A 24,966-nucleotide genomic window follows, 5' to 3' on the forward strand; every position below is an offset into this window, starting at 1 on the left:
CTGCACAAATTCCTTATCAACATTCCTCAAGAATACACCTGCTAATCCGTCACTCTTCCCAAATAACCGCCGCCGTGTGATGACTTCTTTACAATTCAGCACACAATTTCCGACTTGCTTTCACTCTCAATACAGCACATTCGTAAAGCCTCTATTTCACATTCTGTAGCACGTCTGCACATTATGTCGCCATTAAAATTAAACGCTCTCGCCAATGCATGGAACTTCCTAGAATTATCTGGGATTTTTGGCAGCCATGTGATGAGTATTTTTCTTTTTTTTCCATTTGCCTTCCACATCTCCCAACGTTGCTCTTCCTGTCACAGCAAGGGGCTTACTGCTGTCTGTGTTTGTTGGTAGTATCCATGCAACATTCACTTTGACTGAACATTGTGGTGACATTTGTTTTTCCCTCAGTGGCTTACCACAGCAGACAGCGCCCAACAGCAGCCATCACTGAAATACCCTGACATCTCCCATTTAGACACCTCATCTTCTATCAGGTCAGTGCAAATATTTTTAAAACTGTATGCAGTTCGGTCTTGATGCAAATAAAATACTGGTTGATTGAACCTAAATAAAGCATTAAATTCAAGTGGGGTTCCTTTGAGGTCACCCATAAATTCTCTTTTAAGCTGTTTTAAAATATATACACAACACACAAAAGTCAGAGAGAATGGTACATAAGATGGATGATGTATCACTCAGAGACACAGACATATCAAAGACACGTTATGCGCTGTCTGAAGGACACGGTAGAGGTTACCCACAGTTCCTCTTTCTATCCTCTGTACAAGCACTCATTCACACAGAATCTTACCTAACATTTATACACTAAAAGACAGCCACACACGGGGGTTAAAACACAATCACAGCAAGGCATTCGCTCAGAAGGGCAATTCTTCCAAGGTGATTTGATAAACCTAGTGAGTGGATAAGCTGCCAGACATCCTCAGAATAACAAGTGCTCCAGCTCAGAGGCTCCTCTGGCTTTGATGTTGGGCTTCAAACCTGGTTTTATGCTGACTGCAGATGCCGAGTGAAGTGTACACTAGTGCTCGTTTTCAGATGACTGATCCACCCTGGATTTAAAATATGAGCCAGTTGTTCATTTGTAGGCTTTAATGAGCGAGTGCCATAAATAGTGATCACCTGGTAAAGATTACTGCAGTGGAAAGAGGGTGTCGTGCACTGTCTTACTTACTTATGCGCCCAATAATTTTTTTAAAACTGAAAATGATCTGCTGGTTTGTTGGTATAAATATTGCTCAGGCATTTTGACCCTTTCCACAAGAGTCTGGAAAAAAAATAAATCAAAGTAATTTATGTAAAATTTTATGGCTCATCTTCCCAAGAAGAGTAGCTGCTTCATTTTTATTTTACTAACAGCCACTGCTTACACGTATGCAAGCAGTTCCTCACTTGTGAACTCCATAAAAGTTATTGTAGACTTCAAACATTCTGCATTATGATCTCCATCATTATTTAAGCATCACCACTTCTCTACTCATTTACTGTTTTTAGCATTATCCAGTTATTATCACAGGATAGCAAAGAAAACAAACAAAAGAGGAAAAGGATTAGTTCTTAGTTGCTGCTGACCTGACCTGACCCAAGCTTCCCACAGATTTCTTTCGTCTCTAAGCCGTATCATCTCACTTTGAGCTTTAGTTGACCTTAGTGATTAGCTGGTAGGCAGATGGTGGGTGGAAAGCTGGCTGAGCCACACTGTCACCAACTTTAGGGCTAAGAGGGAGCCCATGGGTGAGGATTATCCTGTGGAGTCAGTGCTGGATGTGTGTGTGTGTGTGTGTGTGTGTGTGTGTGTGTGTGTGTGTGTGTGTGTGTGTGTGTGTGTGTGTGTGTGTGTGTGTGTGTGTGAGTGGTGACTATACAGTACAATAGAGCTGATGGTGTGGAAGGCATGTGAGAAAAGATGAAACTGTCAGCAGACAAAGAAGCTTCAGCTTGACATAGAAATGAAGGAGCCTGTGCGTAGGGAAATCACAAGGGGTAGAGAAAAAGGTAACACTGGGAGGAGGGTGGTGGTAGGAGTTCTGGCTCGGACCCTGGGCTTTCTTTCTGTGGATTTGGGTGAGGGGGGACTCCTCTCTCAGGTCTTCTTGGCTGCTGATGGACTGCTGACTCTTTATCCCTCAGCATCTCGTAGTGCACTTCTGGAATGTCGTGGCCAGCGAGGACCATTTCCCCAGCCGCCCTCAGTGCATACTGGGCAACTGTGTTCCAAGTGTCACTTCTGCCCTTTGTCCCACCCTCATTCTCCTGTGCTATGAGGCCTCAGCCTTGGGAGCTTCTTTCTGTCCGTTCTTTAGGGACGGCGAATCTGATGTTTTCACCGTTTTCCGAGGTGGACTCACTGGTTCACTGACTAGCTCATGCAGCGATGGCTCCTTATACATTGCAACTGTGTGACAAAGATATGAGTTGTTGGTAAGCAATTAAGGATATGATTAATAACTGGGAAATAAACTGTTTAAATACATATAGGCCACAGACCCTCTATAACTTTAGGCAGGAAGTGTGCAGCTCCCTTGGTCTTCTTTACCCTGTTGCCCTTCATGACCTGACCATCACGGTTGATACCGATATACCAGGAGCGGCCAGACTGGGTCTGGCGATAGAGCATGGAGGAGTATGTAACGTAGTAGTTCTCAAACACGCTCTCCTTGAACCTACACTCAGGAGTGAAGTGCTCCTGAAATGAGATATGGAAAAGGAGAAGAAGTGCATTCATATTGTCAAATAAAACACAACAAGAAAAAATTATCTGCAATTTTAGCTGAATTATACATGCGCTTGTTATTATTTTGGTTTTTTTTTAAAGTGTGGATGTTCTGTCTTTTGAGAACAGCATGAAAAGGTACAGACTTTACGATATGTGAGAAAAAGCATGAACACATACCTACATACAAAAAGCATAGCTGGAAAAAGCAGATTAAAGACACCTAAACAATGACACCAACACTGATAGAAAACCAAATTCAGTGCACACATACATTGCAGAGTGTGCATATAAATGACATCAAAGTACAGGAACTGCTTCAGAGGCAACACAACATGCTGAGCCTGTGATACCCCTGTTTCTGCAGTATTTGTGTCATAATTGGCTATGACATGCATACTGCACTTAATTGGTGTTAAGCTGGTAATTATGTTAAACCAGTGATTTAAGTGTCTGACACTGTGCATAAAATTTTTTTTAATGGATTTCCTGGTTGAATAAAAGTTATAAAAAGAGAGACCAGGCAGCAACATATGTGCTTGAAAAAGGAAGCCAATGCAGCAGCACCAAACACTGCAGTTTCTCAAAAGTAGACCCATATGTTAACATTAGGAATGGGCACCAACTAGGCTTTGCTAGTCAACACCAGAGCTACTAGTCAGTTAAAAATATAATTTTTATTCTTTTAATGTACAATAGCAGTTACCGGTTTACTACCTAAAACTGCAGCTCTGACAGATGGCTGTGCCCCCCCCACCTCTCTGTGAATGGAAGTTGTAACATGAGCAGAGATGGACAGTCATGCTAACCAGCACTGTTTTGCAGTACTTTAATGTAAAAAAAGCAAACAAACGATCAAAAAAAAAAGCAATTAAAGCCAGGAGTAACCATATTCTGCACTGGGATGTGAATGGTAGCATGGAAGAAGCTAAAGTTACTATTGCTAGCACTGCTAAGGTTAGCTAAATTAATCAGACACTGCGTGTGTTTGCAATGTTACACATGTCGCAAAGTGCTGCACATTTCAGCGACACTTAAAACATGGCTTGATTAATGAGGAATATGTTTAACAGTTTCATATAGCTCCTAAAATACAGACTACTTATTTGGCTAATATTTACCTTTGCACAGTTTTAAATGTTTTCTCTGGGTTTTCTGTCTGTTAGAGTTTTGAGTATTTGATTTTTTTTGTGTGTGTGTGTGTGTAAACAACTAGCAAATTAGTCCCCAGGAACATCCCTAGCTAAAATCTTAACAGCCTGGTAGAAGCAGTTGTCTCTGTTGTTAGCTTTACCCTATTTGACCACAATGTGAAGCGGCTGCTTAAAGTTGGTGTCATTTCATCTTGTTCACTAAAAAAAAAAAAACTCTAAAAGGTCAAGTTTTTAACAGTAAATATATTTTATGTTAAACTTGTTTTTGCTTGCCAAAATTACTGTTATATTAATTAAGAGGCTAAGTTATGGATGTTCCTTTCTAACCAAGCTAACCAGTCAATGCTAGCATTACTTGATCAATCCTCTGCCAAAAAAAAAAGAAGAATAAAAAAGAAAAGAAAAATCCATAGTCTTTGGCATTTTGGCTGTTGAGCTTTAATGGATGACTTCCCAGTGCCTACTATCATTATTATGAGGAGTCATAACCAGTTAATTAACATAACTAATAAATAATCAATCAATTACTTGTTTCAGTTTCAAATTGAGAAAACTGTAAAACAACTGAATCTTTGGCATTTTGATTTAAATAAAGTGGTCCGATTATTTGATTATCAAGGCTGTTGCTGATTTATTAGATAAAATTGATTAATCACTTGATTCCTAGACTACAATGTCCTCCTGACTTCCTGTGGCTTAGATTGTGTCTCCATTAAGTTGCTTTGGATAAGAGCCAAATGAATAATTGATATAAATGGACTGGTTCTTATATAGTGCTTTTCTACTCAACTTGAGCACTCAAAGTGCTTTACACAACATGTCTTCATTCACCCAAGCACTTTTTTCTGCACTTGTGCATCCAAGTGCCTTCTATCTAACACATTCAGACGAGCGTGTTGGAGAGCAACTTGGGGTTCGGTATCTTCAGCATACAGGCTAGCGCAGCCAGGGATTGAACCAACTTTCCAATTAGTAGATGAGGGTCACAAACTAACATTGCATTTATAGTTTCTACACTTTTTTTTTTTTATACTCAAACAACAGAAAACTCTATCACCATGCAATCCCCCAAATGAGATTATTAATACAGGCCACTCTCTTGTAATGCCAATTGTCTATGACTGGCCAAATCTGTATAGACATTGCAAAATCAAATTAGCAGAACTTGGATCACATCCAGCAGTTAAACCATTCTTTGTAAGTGATCATGTTCCTGCAGCACTTTTCCCTCTCTCTGTACTCAGTGTAAGGGCTACTGAACACTGCATAATACTGACTGGTGATATTAACCACTTGTGACAGATATACATCTCTCTTAGTCTTCATCAGGGTTTGGACAGGGTTCGTCCCCTGTCAGAGAGCAAAGCCAATCTGCTGGATTGATTAAGTGAGAGCAGCAGGCCAGAAATGGCTAAGTGGAGAATTTCTCAGACTCAAGACAAACAGAAGGACCACAGTTTGGCGTAGACAAGTTTTAAAAATGAGCCAAAAGTAAACTGAGAAGATATAAGAGACCTTGAGTTTCAAACTTATAACAGATCATCACCTTTCTGCTTTATAGGGAAGTTTTATCCTTTAGCAGGTATTTCAGGACTTTGTGTCCTCTCCATTCATTTCTGACCCCTTGCTCCTCCAATGATCATGCCCATTTCACTACCATCTTCCTGCCATGTGAAAATAAACTCCTACCCTTAACTCAACAAACACTCCTGCTACCCCCACCACCTTGCAGAGCTATTTTAAGATCCACTGACAGGTTTGATATCTTCTGCTGCGCTAACACAGAGGATGAGATCGATAGATGATCTGCTTCATTCATTATTAATCAGGCCAGAGAGCAAGAGGGGTGGGAAGTGCAGGAGACAGAAGGGGAAAGGTAGGGGAGACAGGAAAGAAAGCAGAAGATCACTCAGAGAGGACAGAGGGGTTGCTGGGTAATAAAGGAGATTAAGAAGTGAGAGAAAGGGAGAGCCCTATTATCCCCCAGGACCAAAAGCAGTGCACGCTGGGCTGACAAGGGCTTTAGCTGTCAGCACCCCACGATCTAACACTTGCATTCCTCTGGAAACTGAACCCATTACTTCAGCAAAATACCCCATAGTTCAACCTCTGAAATGACACCAGTGATAACCCCTCTCCCAAGTCATCCTATAATTACCCTTCATAATCACTCCCCTGAAATTAGTCTAATGATAGAACTCACGTCTTCTGTACTTCAGTCAAGTAGTCTCAGAAGATCTAAAGAAAAAGTATTCTGAGCGAGCAGAGAGGACAGTAAAATAAATGTCCTTATAATACAGGGATTTTTCATGATGACCTACCACAATGGCTTGCTTTGCTATACCTAACGGATACAAATATGACGCTGTAATTATCTCCATCTCTCAAGCTCACCTTGAGGTAGCCTCTACACCCTGGCAAAACAATAGCTTCCACACTGACAATATCACTCAAGCCACCAGCTCTTCTGATGAATTACTGCTAATGACGTGTTGAGTGTTGCACATTTTAAAGAGCGATGAGGGAACATTTCCATCTAAATGGTGGGTGCTTGGCCTGGAAATGAAATAAAAATCTCCTTCTTTAACCGTGACTTATTCAGATACTTGGCTAGCTAGCTTCCCCTTCATGCGTCTCAAGCCAAAAAATTAATTCGAATGAAAGCAGATGAGAAAGATAATATGCAGCATCCGTGCTGAGAATCCCTAAGTTGGGTAGAACCTTTTTATGATGCAGAGTATCATCCAGACCTTCCCCACCCACACACACAACCTCCTTCCTCATCCCTTGTGTCTGATTACATCTGTTCTACCTGCTTCAATAAGCTTTACTCTCCATGCCACCCTACTCAGGAAGTGCATCAAGTCACACTCACACACTCACAGGGCAGAGTTCCCTAACATCTTACCCTGTAGAGAATTAGGATATGGGGGGACAGGAGTGAAATTGTGACTAATGAGAGAGTAATTCCAAGCATAATATGTTATATCATGTTTACTTTAATTTCATCATGCACGCACAAGCATGAAATCAGAACTGATGCCCCTGAAAATACAGCTCTACTTCTGTAAGCCAAAACATAATTTGCATTTGTCATGTTAAAGTATTTGCAGTTCCCCATTTAAACAGCAGGGGTCACAGTGTCATGCAGGCTTCCCGCATTTATTAACCGGTCCATCAGCTCCTTGTGTAATCTATGGGAAGCTGTGAAAGGTGCCCAGCTCCAGTAATCCCATCACATTCCCATAGTTCTGCATTACTGCTGCAGCAGCCCGCACACATCTTACACATGCAACATTCCTCTGGTAGTCACACACACACTGTGCTCTACACACTCTGTGTACAGGGAGCCTCCCCACCACCCGCGCACCCCACCCCCCAGCAGGGCATGTTGCTGATGTTGTTTGTCAAACCAGATGTGGATACACTATGGCACGCCGAGTTACGTAAGTCGGTAGAGTATAGATGCTTATTAAGAGGGATTTACAGAGGCTAAAGATGCTGTCTGGAACCACACATGTATGATCTGTCCCTAATGCAGTCCACGGAGAAATGAAGCTCACATGACATGAATAGAGTGGATGATAATGTGCAAAGACTCGTGCCTCTGCAGTGCTGATTGATAGCTGGAAGGCCCTTGTCAATATAATGCTGCTGAAAGTGGAGCTGTAGCTGACATTCCCCTCTTCTATCGCCAGTGACAGCGGAGACTGCTCCACACTGCCTGCTGCCTTTATCAGAAATTCCTCTGCTTTAAATATTCTGGGACACAGCACAGTGGTTAATAGCTATTCCATACAGTAGCAAATTGGATAATGCATCCTCAGACTATTTTGGAAGGAATGCCCTGGTACAGGGCGGCTCATGAATCTATCACAAAGAATAGGATTTTTGACTTTCCTAAGTGCTCCTAATTGGTTGCCTTGGAAAAATGTCCTTCTTTATTGTTACATTTCTGCACTTCACCTCTTTTCTTTGACTGCGGGCCAGTTATTCTCGCTGCTACTTTTTCTAATGTCCACATTTTCCCCTGCCCTGTGATAAAAGCGATGCTATCTAGCGTGATGTTGTCCTGCATCTCAATGCTGTCATGAAAAGAATAAAAAGGACAGGGGTTTTCATCAATACCTCTTCCACTTTCTTTATCCCTGCCCTGTTTCTGTCTATCTATTGTCTCTCTAAGTGCCAGTCTATTCTAAACACACTCATTAGTATTTGATTTGCGTTTGCCATTTTAGTATTTCTGTAAGCAATTAAAAGGCTTGTAAGCTATTTAATTGTACAGCATCACAGATGAGTTCTTTATTTTTTTAAATCTAAATGTTGATTAATCCACATTTAAGTCTTGATTGGCAGAAAACATTTTTAGTGATAACTTGCTTGTGTTAGCCTTCACTTCACCCCCCTCTCTCCTTTTCCGTGTCTATGAGGAGTTTTCCAGAACACGGAACACATAGATTATAAAATGGGGCAGGAACAAACCAGGGTCTATTTTTGTATCAAGATCATCCATTTCCTGTTGTCACCCACAGGTAGTGAGGCTGAGATTTATGTCTGAGACTATGCAGCAGATGACTTCCTCTGTTTGTTTTGGAGTCCGGCTCAGCAGCCTCACAACTACTGTATATGCATGAGCCGGGAAGGGGGGATGAGAAAGTTTTCCCTTGAGTATTCAGAGGAAAACATGCTAATAACTAACATAAGTGGCAAAAAAAAAAAAAAAAAAAGCAGTGACAACACACTCTGTTAGTCACCTCTGCTTTGTTGTGGTAGCAAAGAGCATATTTATCACATAGAATACTGCGTGAGATCATTTTCATTTAATTACAATACAAAGTTATGTAGGAAGGGACATTTGCTACCTGCACTCCCTCATACATCATCAATCCCCATATCAAATGAAAACTAATAATGAGTCACAAATAACAACATGGTTTATAGCCACAAGAAACTAAGTGTTCTGTTGTACTGCACCTATATGAACCCATAACAGCATGTAAAAGAGAGGAATCTCTCCAAAAGTGGTCCATGTGGGATGCACTACAGCTATTGACTGGTGCTGAGGAAATCCCCTTTCTTTGCTGTTCACAGGGGAAAGGCACCAAAGTCTAATGCATGCTAATCAGGGGCTGAGAAGATATGATGCAGTCCATATGCCAACATTCAAGATTTGACTCTCTCACGTACAGATGGTCCTCTCCCATTTATATGCATCAATGCACACTTGCACTCACTGATTTTGCATATGATTTTCTCTTCTTGAAACCAACACATATAAACACTAGAGAGAAAAATACTAGTTATACAACATATATACCACAGTAATGTATTGGGGTATATATACAACATATATACCACAATACATTACTGTGTCTGGCAACTCCTCAACATTATCCCCCTCCCTTTTTTTTTTTTTTAAACAAATGGGTGCATGAGTGATTCCATATTTGTATTATATTCAAAGCTAGGATTTTGCCACAATGTGAAAAATTACCAGATCTCTGAGCACTGTCCAGACTGCTGATCAGACTGTATCTTCTTAAACTGACACCAAAGCTGTCTGAGGTGCTGATTGAAAGATTCAAGCGTTTTGGGATAGACAGCAAATTGGAACTGTCCATCTGTCACTTTCATTTGGGATAAAATGAAAAAGAAAATTGTATCAAGTGTTCCTTTATGGGTTGAGAACATTCTTCCACTTCTTAAAATCTAAACTTAGTTAACAAAAGCTCTCAGATTAGTTTGAAGACACTTAAAAAGCCTGAATATTTTTTTCATCTTAAACAGTGAAAAGATGACTTTTAAGCATTTAAAATACTTTAAATGAGCTTATCCCTAAATATTCACAGTGGTAAAATGTAATATATACATTGATTTAGCCACAAGACACAGGTGATGAAACTGAGATGCAGAGCAGGTTGTGATTTGTGATGAATATTTCTACAGAATAAATAGTTGGATTTTGTTACAAGTTTGGCCTCACATACTTTAAGTTGACAGGAGATTTATTTGTTGTGGAATATTTCCATGGTGTGGTATTGTTACTTCAGTTAAGGATCTGACGACTTCTTTCACTACTGTGGAGCAATAACTACAGAACTGTACAGCCCCTCATTTATTTATATTTAGGAAAATTGGACATAGGTATAGTCATTTATTGAAACATGTATGTTTCAATAAATGACTATACATGTATTATAATTATATATAATGACAATAAATGCATGGAATAAATGGGAATAGAGTATGTATCCATCCATCCATCTTTCTGCTGCTTATCTACTTTCAGGTTGTGGGGTCACCAGTTTAAGCAGAGAAACCCAGACCTCCTTCTCTCTGGCCACCTCTTCCAACTCATCCAGGCAGGGGGACACCAAGGAATTCCCAAGCCAGCTGAGAGATATAATCTCTTAATGTGTCCTGGGTCTGCCCCAGGGCCTCCACTGAGTAGGACATGCTCAAAACGCCTCACCCAGGAGAAGTCCAGGAGCCATCCTAATCAGATGCCTGAACCACCTCAACTGGCTCCTTTCGATGTGGCAGAGTAATGACTGCTCTGAGTCTCTCCCTAATGACCAACCTCCTGATGTTATCTTTTTTTTTTAACACCTTCTCTAAGGGAGAGCCCAGCCATCCTGTGTAGGAAACTTCTGTTTGTATATGCAATGTCATTCTTTTGGTCACTACCAAAAGTTCATGGTCATAGGTGAGGAACATACATCAACCAGTAAATTGAGATCTTTGTTTTGACGCTTTGTTTTCACTACAACAGATTGGTACAGCGTCCACATCACGGTTGATGCCGCACCAATTCCTTCAATCTTACGCTTCACTCTCCCTGAACTACTTAAATTTCTCCACTTGGGGCAGCTACTTGTCGCGGACTTTGATTGGGCACTACATCGTTTTCTGGCTGAGAACCATGACCTTAGATTTGGAGGTGCTAATTCTCAGTGGAGGAGTTTAAGTATCTCAGGTCTTGCTCATGAGTGAGGGTAGAGTGGATCAGGAGATTGACAGACAAGTTGAGGCCACATCTGCAGTGATGTGGACGCTATACCAGTCTGTTCTGGTTAAGAGAGAGCTGAGTGCAAAGGTAAAATTGTCGATCTATGTTCCTACCCTCACCTTTAGTTGTCAGTGACAAAAAGAATGAGATTGTGAATATGAGTGGCGGAAATGTGCTTCCTCCGAAGGGTGGCTGGGCTCAGCCTTAGAAAAAGCGTGAGGAGCTTGACCATTCAGAAGGGTTTGGAGTAGAGCCGCTGCTCTTCCACATCGAAAGGAGCCAGTTGAGGTGGTTTGGGCATCTAATTAGGATGCCTCCCGGGTCCCTCCTAGGTGAGGTGTTCTCAGCCAAAAGCTCCACAACATCTAGAGCCTTGAGAAGCTCAGGGCAAATCTCATCTACCCCAGGTGTCCGGCCACCAAACAGTTCCTTAAGTACCCCACTGACCTCAACCATAGGGATGGTTGGCAGGGTGGTCCCCTCTGTCACCAGTCTCTCTTTCCACTACAGAAGTGTCAGTGGGATTGAAGAGATCCTCAAAGTACTCCTCTGCCTGACTATATCCTCAGTCGAAGTCAGCAGCATGCCATTCCCACTGTATAAATTGTGAGCTAGAAACTGCTTCCCCTCTTCAGTCATGTGATGGTTTGCTAGAATCACCTCAAGGCTGACTGAAAACCCTGCTCCATGTCCTCACCAAACTCCTCACACATAAGATATTGCTCCAGCTACTGCCAGAACCACACTTTGCTTAGCATGCCAGTACTTTTCAGCTGCCTCCCAAGTCCCAGCTGTGTCCCAAACTAGCCAAGATCTATGGGACTTGAAGGCTTCCTTAATCTCATGTCCACCTGGTTCTGGGCTCATAACAGACATGGATCACCTGATTTTAATTCTGTACAACAATTGTGGGATGGAAAATGGCCCATTCATACTTGTGAGGCCCTTTCTGAAGTGCTTGAACTTATAGCTAAAGCCCTTGAATGTTTTGATCCAGACAGCTGTGACACTGAAGACACTGAAGACACTAAAGATTACTTCAGTGGATTAGACCACAGTCTAGTTGATTTAGCCAATGCAGCCCAAAGGGAGAAAATTAAAAATGTGGAAGACCAGTTCTAAGGCTGCCCACAAGTTTATTCAGTCACATCCTCCCAATATCAGAAATGACTACAGTGAACCCCGTAAGCTTTAATAGAAGAATCCTCTTCTCCTGCTCATGATACCACGTCAATGGTCGCAGTACTGCCAGTTAAACACATCCGGTGTGAAAATCCCAGAGATTATTACAAGCACTTTAGGCACACACACTACAAGGGCAAGAATGCACCAGGCTTAGAATGAAACCCTTCCTTCAAGTTGTAACAGTCGTAATTGTGGTGTCTCTTTACGACAGTCTAAGCTTTTCGTTAATGATGTCACCAGTGTGCGCCCACCGCTCCTCTGTAGAGAGCGCGGGAGAAACGTTTTGGGGAGACAGACATATGGCTCGAGGCGGACCTCCAATTTTCTTTACTTACTCTTTGTATTGTCACAGGTTGTATGAACACTGCTTGTTTATATGTATAATAATGGAGCAGCCGTTCAACCGGGCTTTATAAGGTTGGTGAAGAATACGTCTATTAAAGGAAGACACTGTGGAATTCCCAGTACCAGTGTGGTTGTGCGTTTTTGGCTGCCTGATAAGTACGTCTGCCGCCTCCTCTTCACCATCGAACACAACCGAGACGTTACAAAGTCCTTATTCTCGCATAACCTGCACCCTTGTGTACATACTCACATTGCTCTCATGGCACGTCAGGTTAACCCCACAATTCATGAGATACGTATGTCAAAAACAAAGTGGAAAATGCTTGAACTTGTTAAGTCACCCCTGCAACAGAACAAAGGAGCGTAACAAAGGAGACATTAAGTGCAAATGTCATGTCCACAAACTGCATGTACATTCACACAACAGAAGCAATAGAAAGCCATATTCAGAAATTACAACCCCAAAACATAACCTACAATGAAAATGTCAGTTGACAACCAGAGCCTGTAATGCAACACCTTTTACTAGGTGGACAAAGCCACAGCTGTTCTTCTGAGGATCTTTTTCCATTCTCAAGTCTGAGGTGAGAAGGCTGCTCTTGCTTACTCTGACCTCTTCCCTCTAAGCTCTTGACTGTGTGTTCTGCAAATAGACACACATTTTAAGAAAGTTGAACCTTAATTGACCTTGAAGAAGAGGTCAGAGTTCCAAAGTAACATGATATTCAGAATCCCCATATATCATTCCCTATATCCCTATATGATGTCAACACAAACAATGGCAGTAAGAAAAATAGTTTCAATAAATAGCTCTGTATAGCATTATTGTCACTTTGACCTTCAGATCAATCTATTGACCTTGAAGGAGTGATCAGAGGTCAAATGTGACATGATATATTAAATCTGGTATCTGGTACTTTCTATATGTTAATAACACACACCACAATTGCAAGAGTCATATTTTCTAAGTTGTAAGGCTTTTTGTCCAATAAATTTTGGACTAATAGATCATTAAGTTGACCTTGAAGCCCTTGGTGGATATAAGCCAAATTTTAATGGATTGTTAATATGACCCCACTCTACACCCCTACAAAGTTTTATCAGAATTCTTTCAAAACCTTTAAAGCTATTGTGTTTACAGACAGTATGACACACGCATGCATGTACACCCTATCAAAAACATGACCTGCTTGGCAGAGGTAATGAGTGGTGACTCATGTGACTGTAAATCAGGAAGAAAAAATGTTTGTTGTTAATACTATGTCTACCTAATATACAAACTAATATTAATACCTATACTAATATATACTATATTGCCAAAAGTATTCATTCTTCTGCCTTTACACATATGAACTTGAGTGACATCACATGCAGCTAAAACAGCTTCAACTCTTCTGGGAAGGCTTTCCACAAGGTTTAGGAGTGTTTATGAGAATTTTTGACCATTCTTCCAGGATCACATTTGTGAGGTCAGACACTTATGTTGGATGAGAAGGCCTGGCTCACTGAAGGCCTGGCTCACTGTTTCTGTTCTAATTCATCCCATTCCACCAGTCAAGTTCTTCCACACAAAATTCGCTCAGCCATGTCTTTATGGACCTTACTTTGTGCACTGGTCCATAAAGACATGTTAGAACAGGAAGGGGCCATCCTTGGTATGTCTTGGTATCCTGAAGCATTAAGAGTTCAACTTCTGGGCACCCGGGTTGCTTAGTGGTGAAGCTGGCAACCACATACATTTGCCGCGTTGTGGTGCAGGCGGCGCAGGTTCGAGTCCCAGCCTGTCGCCAATTTGCCCGCGTGTCTTCCCCTGTATCTTTCCCCTATTTCCTGTCTCTCTCCACTGCGAATAAAAGCTGCTGTGTCCAAAAATGTAAAAAAAAAAGTTCAATTTCTGAAAACAACCCCACACCATAATCCCCCCTCCACCAAACTTTAAACTTGACACAATGCAGTCAGACAAGTACTGTTCTCCTGGCAACCACCAAACCCAGACCCACTGGAATGCCAGACAGAGTCTTGTGATTCGTCACTCCAGAGAACACATTTTCACTGCTCTAGAGTCCAGTGGTGGCGTGCTTTACACCAGTGCATCCAACGCTGTCATTCCACTTGGTGATGTAAGGCTTGGATGCAGCTGCTCGGCCATGGAGCTCTCTACGCACTGTTCCTGAGCTAATCTGAAGGCCATGTGACATTTGGAGGTCTGTAGCGATTGACTCTGCACAAAGTTGACGACCTCTGTGCACTATGCGCCTGTCATTTTATGTGGCCTACCACGCCGTAGCTGAGTTGCTGTCATTCCACTTTGTTATAATCCCACTAACAGCTGACTGTGGAATATTTAGCAGCGATGATTTCATGACTGGACACAGGTGGCATCCTATCACGGTAACACACTGGAATTCACTGAGCTCCTGAGAGCGACCATTCTTTCACAAATGTTTATAGAAGCAGTCTGCATGCCTAAGTGCTTGTTTTATACACCTGTGGCCCATGGAAGTGATGCATACACCTGAATTAAATAATTTGGATGGGTGAGTGAATACTTTTGGCAATAGAGTGCATCTCTCGTTTCACCTTCATACTACTTTATTTCAATGTTTTACCTTTATACACCCACAGATTAGAAAATGACTAAATTAATGTTTTTTAATGCAATAAACAAGTGAGACAAGTACCAAATAATATGCAAGCTTTTGTGCAAAAGCAGCTTGTATCTTGAATTTTCTTACATTTTTACAGTTCTGTATACAGATGCATATATATATATATATATATATATATATATATATATATATATATATATATATGAGACACTTAATCATCATATCCATGTCATGCATATTAGCCTGAAATAGAAGAGACGGTAAAATGAAGTCTAACTGACTGACAGCTGAACCGCTAAATCCAGAATGACAGTTGATGATAAAGTCCTGATTTGTTTTCTCCCTTTTGATTTCCTTGTCAGTGATGTGAGTAGGCAACAGCTTTTCTGTAGGAAAGACATCAGGACCATGCAGCTGTTATCTATGTAGTTCACGATGCCAAAATTGTAGTTTCATTGTGGTGTAGTTGAAGAAATCCTTCGCCGACAGTCTTAATGTATAACATAAAGTTTATTTACAAAAAAGACAATGTCATAACCGATGCTTTGTAGAGCCATCGGGGGACAGGAGGCCCAATCTTCCTAACTCCCCTGAACAAAGGGGCAACAGACATTATATAGTGTTAGCAACCCCCACATCCTCAGCCTCCTAACCTATAGCTAAACATCTGAACAATCCCTTATATGGAAAGCCAGAGATCCTACAAGGACATTCTATACATTCCTTCTGTGGGGGAAGTTTAAATCACATCTCCTTTGCCTGAACCTTAAAGGAAAGAGACAATACATACATTCCAGTAAAGACTTTAAGAAAGAGAACACATATGCATACATAGAATTTTAGCATAGCAGTACAAACACCATATATAGTATTTTCTGAAAAACCAGGTATATCTTGTTTCCTGCATGTATGTGAGGTCATTCTCTTTTTTGGAGAGAGCAACAAGAGGTTACACTCTCTCATACCATTTACTCCTAAAGGAGAAAACCTAAACATAAATGCAGTTTAACACACAATTTAACACACAGATCGATCAGACACCACATCTAAACCTGAATGCTTACATTACCAGAACAACGATTTTGGATTTAATGTCAAGGCAACATATCTGAGATATGTCATCAAATGGAAGTATTTGTTTCTATAAGACTAATGTGCATACTTACTGATGTATAGAGGTATCCTTCACTATTCATGGCAAGGTACAACCCTGTTTTTGCCCCCTGAATCGCCACAATCCGCAGCCCCACTGGAATTAAGTTGAACTGTGCTAAATTGAGGAATAAAGTAGGAGACAGAGAGCATGACAAAGACAAAGGAGAAAAAGAAAAAGTCAGAAAATCAAACTGCAATACTATATAGCAACACATTCTGCTTCGCTGTCTTCATATTTGCAGGGTGAATGACTCCAGTGTCAGTGCTGCCTGCTGTTTCTCTCTTAAGCCCAAATGCAGTGACCTCTTACTTTATGTTTATGGAAACACAACACTCTGTCACCTTCACTGGGCTTTATGCTGCCTCTAAACCTGAAAAATAATGGGCATGTTCTACCATGCCAACTGCTGCTTAGAGTTAAGACAGGAGAGAAGCATCTGTGTTGGCTAAACACACTAGTAAACTAGTTAACAACTCACCAAGAAATAATTTTTCTTGGAGAGTGAATAAAATGCCACATTGAGCCTTCAGTCCGAAAAAGGCCCATGTCTGAGTCTTGAAGGTCAAAAACAAAGAAATGATAAGAGAACACTGCATAGTTTCCGCTCTGACGACCAAATTTAGTTTGCTAAAGGTCAGGATGAACGTTTGCATCGTCTCAACAGTCGCAATATGTCACTGCTCTCTCTGGTTTATAAACTGCATGGAAGCATTTTTGCACAAGAGGAGAACACACTAAACTGCCAAAGTTTGACAGGCAGTGTGACATCATGTGCCTTCCTATTAAGAGACAAAAATAACAAGTCTAATTGAATCAATTTTGGCAGGTGAGCTGGTAAAATTCTAACTTTCTCCTCAACTCTTCAGCCATGGGCCCTTATAGCACAGCATGTCACCTGCTGTGGTTCTGCTTAGTTCTTCACAACATGAACTTTGCCAAAAAAAAAAAAAAAAAAAAAGGCAACGGGCTGTTCAGATTCTTCAGTTATATAAAAGTAAGTAGTGGTGATGCTGGAGACTAGATTGCGAATAATTTTGTTAAAATGTCACAACACAAACATCTCATCTCTACACAGAAAACTCACAAAACGAGCTGCTTTCATCCCTTGTGCTGTCGACTGTGCCATCAGGCTGCATCTGCAGGTAGTATCCGTGTTGGCTGTATAGCCGGGTAACGATGCCTTTCAGCTGTGGCTCTGCAAGGGAGGACAAGAAAGCAGCATGGCATTAGACAGATGTGACATTCACTAATCTACAGCCCCTGAAAAAAGAATGGTTAGTCAAATATGTCACTTTAAACAAAGACACTAATAAGCAAATTTAATGAGTGCATTATCTCAAGTTAGAATATGGCTTATGTGTAACATTTATAATTTTTATCCCATTTTTTTTTAAAGTTCTGCTATTCATTTGCAGTCATGGTCTCCAGAGGATGAATCTTGATGACTGATCTTTTTGTCTAGTCCCATAAAAATATCAGTTGTTGTTTACCTTAGTTTGTTCTCTTATTTGAGTCCTGCTCAATCATAAACAAAACCACAGACAAAGCTTCCTCACAACCTCAATTGCTTTCTTGTGTTTACTCATTTAAAAACATCAAAGGTATGCGAATGACCCACTGGGCTTCAGTGTCACACATTTATGGACTATTATCAAGGGAAAAGATCTCTAATACCATAATAAAAGAATATTTGTACCTTAAACCTTAAAGCAATTTGTAATAATGTGTTGATGTTGCTACTTATTTGGCACATTTTCATGGAAGAATTTCTTTCTAAAGGACAGAATTTACAAATGCACTGAGCACAAAAACCGGCGGCCGAAACACTAACTCCTTAAAATGCCAGACACCAGTGTGTGATGTCATGCTGGCTACATCCATCCTTTTATATGCAGTGTATGGTTTCTTTCACTTTTCTTCTTCACCAAGATGCCATGATTGGATAAAGTAAAGTGAGATACTTGTCACTGAAATACTGCTCAGTCTCATTCTTGCTAAATAAACAATATAATCAAGGGGACAGGGGTGCTGGAGGAAGGGATGGAGGGTGACTAGAGGAGCTGAATGTTTCATGAGCAGAGTGCCCACAGTCTGTGTTGTGTCCATTTAAGAAACTGAATCTTTGAAGCACCAGTCTCTCTGTTGTGACTTGTCTCCTGAGCTCAGCACCTTATTGTCATGCTACTCCAACAACAAGGAGAACCCTGCTTGCCCTCTGATTTAGCTCATAGCATTGTTCTTTATTCAATCAGGACCAGTGACCTGACTAGTCCCCTTCATTCCAGCTTTAATAAGGCAGATGAAAAATGGTTAAAGGAGCAGTTTATGATGGAGCCTCTGGAGGGCCATCTGGGATTTCCCCTTCCACTAAACTCCTCCCATGCCCTCATACACACTCCTCAGGGAATGACCCGGGGCGCTGCGCAATCTGCCCGTCTTCTTCAGACTACAGTGCAAGGTGGCTGAGAGAGGCAGAGGATCCAGGGATGAGATCAGTAGGACTATTTCCCAGAGGAAGTGTGCCAGGGCTGAAACATCAGTGAAACTGTGACCTACTCCCGTTGTTACATGCATACATCTGCAGCGCTCCACGTCCTTTGCTTTTCAAAGCTGCTTGTCAAAACATTTCACTATCTCCACTCTCTCACTTTCTTCTTCCTTCTCTCCTTTTCCATTTCATACCCTCTGAGTTATAGTCACTTTCATCCCACCTAATAACATCATACATCATCCAATCAGTGCAGGGAAGCCGTTCATTACTTGTCCCCACAGATTCAAAGGGAGAGATGAGAGAGAGAGGGAGAGAAAGAAAGGGAAATGGGAGGATCAGGGAGGACAGAAGTGAGCAGAGGGACAGCGGGGGAACAGAACGAATGAGATGATACTGACATTTCATGAAGAGTGACGGCTGTATGCGCTGGAGAAAAAGCACATTTAGGCAGAAATTCAATAGACAGCTTGTGCAATATAGCTGCAATCAAAACTCCCATGCTTGGTGTCAGGCGCACTAAAACTAATGTTTCACTTAGCAGAGCTGGCTCTGACTCCACAATCCTCACCCCAGCACCAGCACACAGTAGATTCTGATCCGGCATAATGAGAAAAGCTCCCAGGAAAGAACACAACAGCTGTGTTTTACTGCAGGTGCATTAAGGGCCCATTATGGACACCGCATTCGTCATGTCAAACAGTGATGTCACCACAGCCCCGTCACAGCTGAGGAGCACCAGACTGCTGCAGTATTTTCCTCAATGATAGGTGAAGAGAACTTCTAGGTCAGCGCTGATATAAGTAGAGCAGAAGAAGTCCAAACTGAACGCAACGCGATCGCAGAGTTTTTTGGGTTTTTTTCTCTCAACAAAGGCTCATCTCTTCACGCTGTTGCAACACCTTCCTCTGTGTAATATGGGAATCCCAGCAGTTTTGCACTGATTATTGAAATAATGGCAGAAACCAACATGATCGTGCACTTGTTCATCCCAAAGTGCAGCTTTCACCATTTGTAAAGATGACCAGCAGAAATTTATAGATAATTAGGTAAGAATAGTTAGATCTTTGAAAATATTTATGCTCTAGAATCCAAGACTCTATATGAAAAAATGGATGCAGTCTCAGTGAAGCTAACATGGAAGTGCCTTAAACCTGCTTTCTTTCCAATGGCCAGCAGGGGGTAACTCTCACAGTTGAATAAGAAGTTGGATTTTACAGAAATCTATGAAAAGGACCATATTCTCACCTCATTTATGACCTCAGTGATCACTGTCCTATGAGTTTGTTTTCAGTCTATAGTTTACAGTCTTAATGGATACAACATAATGTTCACTTCGTAATTCATCAAAAACAGACAATAAAGCAAGGTGTGCTTTAGCCAGTGGCTACCTGATGATGACAGGTCACCACCGTTTGAGAGTGTGTTGACCTTGGTTTCTTTGTCGGATCCACGCCTCAATTGTGGCGTCTGGTTTCAAAAAATATGCTCAAACTGGAGATCGGAAACCTGTGAGTAGTGTCACTGTGGACGTATGAATATTTTACATACAGTCCACATCTAAAGGTCAGACAGACACTCCCTAACTCACTTTGGCCCAAAAATAATTTCCTCAAATATTTTTGTGATATTTTCCCAAAGAATATTTTTCCAAAGAATGAATTAATGAAGAAAGTAATCAACTGACTGATTAATAATGAAAATAATCATTAGTTACAGCCTTGAACTGACTAGTTGTTTTGGTTATTTTAAAGCTGAGGCAATTTCTGAACTTCTGCAGTTCTTTTTGCCAAATCAGCAATACAAATGTCCACAGTGCCCAGATGTAGTCCTGCCATTTTGTCATATCTGCTAATATGTAGGTCTATAGGATGTTTTTAAAAAAAAAACCCCAAAAAACCCCAGAACGATTGCTTTGTGGTATTCATTGTTTTCACTGTAGTTAACTACAGGGACATTATTCAGCCAAGCTGTGTGATGAAGTTTTCAGTACAGATTAGATTAGTACAGATTTTTGAACAGCATAAGAAGAATAAGCCTGCATTATTGTACATTTTGTACAGTTTGTACATTGATCACAGATTTAGATGCTATAAACTCACATTTTTCTTTTTGTATTGATTTTCAGAGGTCTTTGATTATGTGAGCTCAGAAAATTTAGATTGATAAAAATATGGGCTTATGAAGAATTAAATTAAGCAGTTAATTCTTTATAGTGCACCAATGGCTCGTGTAAAAGGGAATAAAGATCTTACAGAATGCGTTTCTGTGCCCATGTTGTAGTTGTTCTTTTTATTAATGATTCGGGCACAGAAATAAATAAGCTGGAGTATGACTGTGCCAAGAATAGAAAAACAGGCTTCAGAAGTATAATGAAGATAAGGAGTCGAGGCACTGCAGTTAGATTTTAAGGCCAGCATAGTGAGAATGTCTAACAGGTTGTTGTGTTTACCATCCAAAAGTGTGGCTAGTGGGATTTATCATTGGGATTTGACGCAAACTGGCATCTGAAGTCTTTGATTTAGAAGAATGTGGATTAGTTGCTGTCCTGCTGTGGAGGAGTTTAAACACCAAAGCTGAGTGAACTTCTCACAATCGTGCAAAAGCCAAAGTGGAAGATGAAGACTTGTTACCAAAGAGGGAAGAATCTGTCAATGTTGTTGCTAAATGAGAAAATTCGCTTCATTTTATTTTGATATTATTTATATTTTATTTATTCTAAATTCATGTTTCCCATTTAGAAATGATAAGCTTTGATATTGAAGCTTAATTTTAATTTCTTTTTAATAGTGTTTTTGCATTTTTCTGAATACATGTTTCTAAAGCATGGAAGGAGTTGGACAAATTCTTCAGATTACGTTATCTGGATTATAGGTTTGTAGATATGGATTGAGTCAAATATGTTTGGCACCAATCGATGCACATGAAGAATTAAATTCTTTCTTTTTATTCGTATATGATGTCCTTGGTTAATAAACCACAGTAAAATACCTCCAGGAGGATGATTAGGAGGTCTCTGTGTCTATGTTAGATGATGGTGGCTAACAGGCTGTCATGTTTGATGTGTTGTTGGGTAATATGTCTGAATGGAGCCAGGAGGGACGGCTTATGTAAGAGACAAAAATAAAACATTCTTTCATTCGTTCAGTTAAAACTGAGCTTTTCTATTAAGACTTCTTTTTTTTTTTTTTTTTTTTTTTAGTAACAGCCATGTGGAGCTGCCAGTGATCACTGCCTGGTTACAGTATGTTAGTCTGGTGAAAGCTGTAACGATTAACGAACATTCAGCTAAAGAGTCAACTGGAAACGCCTCGAGATATTAGTTTCTGTCCGTTATCCGGCATCACAACCGAGGGAAACATTTTGGGTTTTTTTAAAATAGCACAATTTAAATGACAGTTTGAAACCAAATAAATATATCTTCTTCTATACTGTTCATAGTGTACGTATGTATGTCTGTTCCCTAATTCCTGTTAGACATGTTAATCAATCTGGATTAAACTTACTATATAAATTGGCTAGGGTACCAGGATTATCAACGTCTATCTAGCTTTTGGGAATTATTTTTATAACACTCAGATCCTTACAAATTATATATGTTAGGTGGAGTAGCTGGTCTCAAAATGAATGCCAACATTACGTCTATGTTATTTGCACATTGATGTACATTTTGCTAAACAATTTGTAGTGCAGTGGCATTTTGGGGTAACAGGAATGTGTTGCCATGCATGTCTGTCAATCAAACAGTGAGACTAACAGTACCAATAATTTATTACTTTGTCTTATACAATGATTGTGTAGCTTGCAAAGAATAAGAAGAAATATGTGTGTTTATTATTCATTAGTTTGGTGTTTGTGAACAGTCATTTTTGCCATCTGAATACATACATTGATATAATGAAGATAAAAAGAATCATGTGATGAATTAACTAACGTGTTTGGGTTTTAATATATGAGTGAAGTGAAAAGGCACCGCAGGCCTGGATAGTAAAACTCAGTGGTTCCAAAGGTGTGGGCCGCAGCCCCTTGGTGGTCCGTGAAGGCACTGCATTCAGTTTGAAATTACTGTCAAGCATGCATAGTTACATATTTATAAAAATGTGATTATTTATATAAAGAGTGAATTAAAACTGGCAATAGGAGGTGGTTAGTTTGTGATGCTACTCATTACTCTGACTTGAATTTATTGCTATTGTATTGAAGTTTGTGTCCCAGTGGCGAGTGGGTCACATATTGGCATTAATACTTTACATATGACTTGGTAACATTAGTAATTTATAGCCAGCAGCCTGTTTTGTTTATGTTTTTTTTTTTTAAATCAAATTTTCAATGAAATACATCACTTTCACTTGTATTTTGATGAGAGTGAAGATAATTTCACAGGCCAGCGCTATTCGACGATTGGGGGGAGGAGGGGCCGTGGGTTTTTAAGTGGGCCGCAGCACTCTTGACTTTGGGAACCACTGGTATAACTGAATAAATGCTATGAACTGTAAATGCAGAGATATACACATTGCTATGAATATTCAGCTAACTTCTGTTTTATTGCCATGACAGAATCTGTGTCTGCAGAAAACACACACACACACACACACACGCACACACGCACGCACACACACACACACACACACACGCACACACACACACGCACACACACACACACACGCACACACACGCACACACACACACACACACACACACACACACACACAATAAATGCCTACTTTTTTAGACTTTTTGTCTTAAGTCTCAAGTCCAAATTGAGATTGGCCTTGTGGCATATTCAGGAACTCTGAAAACGTCTCCTAGGGCCAAAGTGAAAAACAAGCAAGTGACTGACTTAATGGGGTTAGGTTAACTGGTGATTCTAAATTGCCCATAGGTGTGAATGTGAGTGTGAGTGGTCGTCTGTCTCTTTGTGTTAGCCCTGCGACAGACTGGCGACCTGTCCAGGGTGTACCCCGCCTCTTGCCCTATGGCAGCTGAGATAGGCTCCGGCTCCAGCAACCCTGAACTGCATAAGCAGAAGCAGAAATGGACTGACTTAATATTATAAGTTACAACTGGTGCTTTACCCCTAAACTAGTTTGTGTCCATGCTGCAGTATAGCAAAAAAAACATTATTAGGCAAGTCAACTTTTTCTGGCTTTATAAGCCCTGGAGGAGCATTCTGATAGATAGTGACACACTGACAGCAGTCTACCTCTGGATTAGCAAAGCACACAGAGTTGTTTACATGAGCAAAAAGCCTGTGTTTGTATCACGAGCATGCTTAGTGTGCACACTCAGTGACTACTGCTGCTCCACAGGGGTAAACAGAGAAGATGATAACTTGGAGAGCTACTGGCTCAAAGGTCATGTGTACTGATTTTGGCATAATAGAGCATACTTGTGCTCAAACCATAAGAGCATATTTTATATATTGCAGGAGGCACAACAGTGACCATTTTATGACCCCCTAATTCAAAGCACTGCATTATGGAGCAGGGGAATGTACATAAGAACAATTTTGAGGTACTCCACCACTTGGCTCTTATCATTGTCTGCTGTTTCTTACTCCTATTTAACTGCATTCAGAAGCAAATACTTTAGCTTTTACTGCACTTTGTTTACACAGCTGTAGAAGTAGCTGTAGTAGTTAAAACCATCAGCCAGATGCAACAGGAAAAGGCCATTTACACATTGTTGCATCAACATTACCAATGATATAATGCCTTATTCAATAATATACAGTGACATAGGACTTTTTGTAGATGCTTTTTAATTTTTAAACGACTTTTAGCTGTCAGTTATTTGGACTTTAAGTGAGCAGGACTTTTACTGGGAGTGTTTACTGTTTTTGATTTTGTATCTGAAAATCCATCACTCTCACAGTCCCATTAACTGTAATGTAGGGCTGCAACTTGTGGTTCATTTATGGCTTTATATGTCTATAAACAGTGAGAAAGTACTGAAACATTATATTTGCAAATCCAATTTTCTTACTTTAATTAAACCCTGAAAATGAACTTTTTTTTTTTTTTATCAAACTGGTTGCAGACTTTTTGTAACTCCACAAATTTACCAGTTGATCAATTCAACTTCATATATTTATGCATACATTATCTAAAACAACAATAATGTGAGACCATTATTGCTCCAGGAGGTTGAAACCGAGTCCATTAATCAAACCAGCCTTGTTTTTGTAGAAAAGGAGAAAAAAATGCATTTTTCATTGGGTCATGACCAAAGGCATGACAGGGTGGTGGGAAATTGAACTTGTTTTCATTATGGTGAA

General features: G+C 40.4%; 1 protein-coding gene across 1 annotated transcript in view; it reads right to left on the reverse strand.

Annotated features, from left to right (window-relative positions):
* Positions 1 to 1,889: 1,889 nt before the first annotated feature.
* The window catches only part of fgf11b (fibroblast growth factor 11b), a 36,008-nt gene continuing 12,931 nt past the window's right edge, over positions 1,890 to 24,966 (reverse strand). The window contains exons 2-5 of the mRNA XM_030746113.1: positions 17,286 to 17,396; positions 16,212 to 16,315; positions 2,518 to 2,716; positions 1,890 to 2,425 (exon numbers count right to left, since the gene is read on the reverse strand). Coding sequence (XP_030601973.1) covers positions 2,289 to 2,425; positions 2,518 to 2,716; positions 16,212 to 16,315; positions 17,286 to 17,396 — 551 coding nt within the window. The 3' untranslated portion in view covers positions 1,890 to 2,288. The remainder of the gene's footprint in view (positions 2,426 to 2,517; positions 2,717 to 16,211; positions 16,316 to 17,285; positions 17,397 to 24,966) is intronic.

The sequence above is a fragment of the Archocentrus centrarchus genome, chromosome 14, assembly GCF_007364275.1.
Source record: "Archocentrus centrarchus isolate MPI-CPG fArcCen1 chromosome 14, fArcCen1, whole genome shotgun sequence".
Classification (NCBI taxonomy): domain Eukaryota; kingdom Metazoa; phylum Chordata; class Actinopteri; order Cichliformes; family Cichlidae; genus Archocentrus; species Archocentrus centrarchus.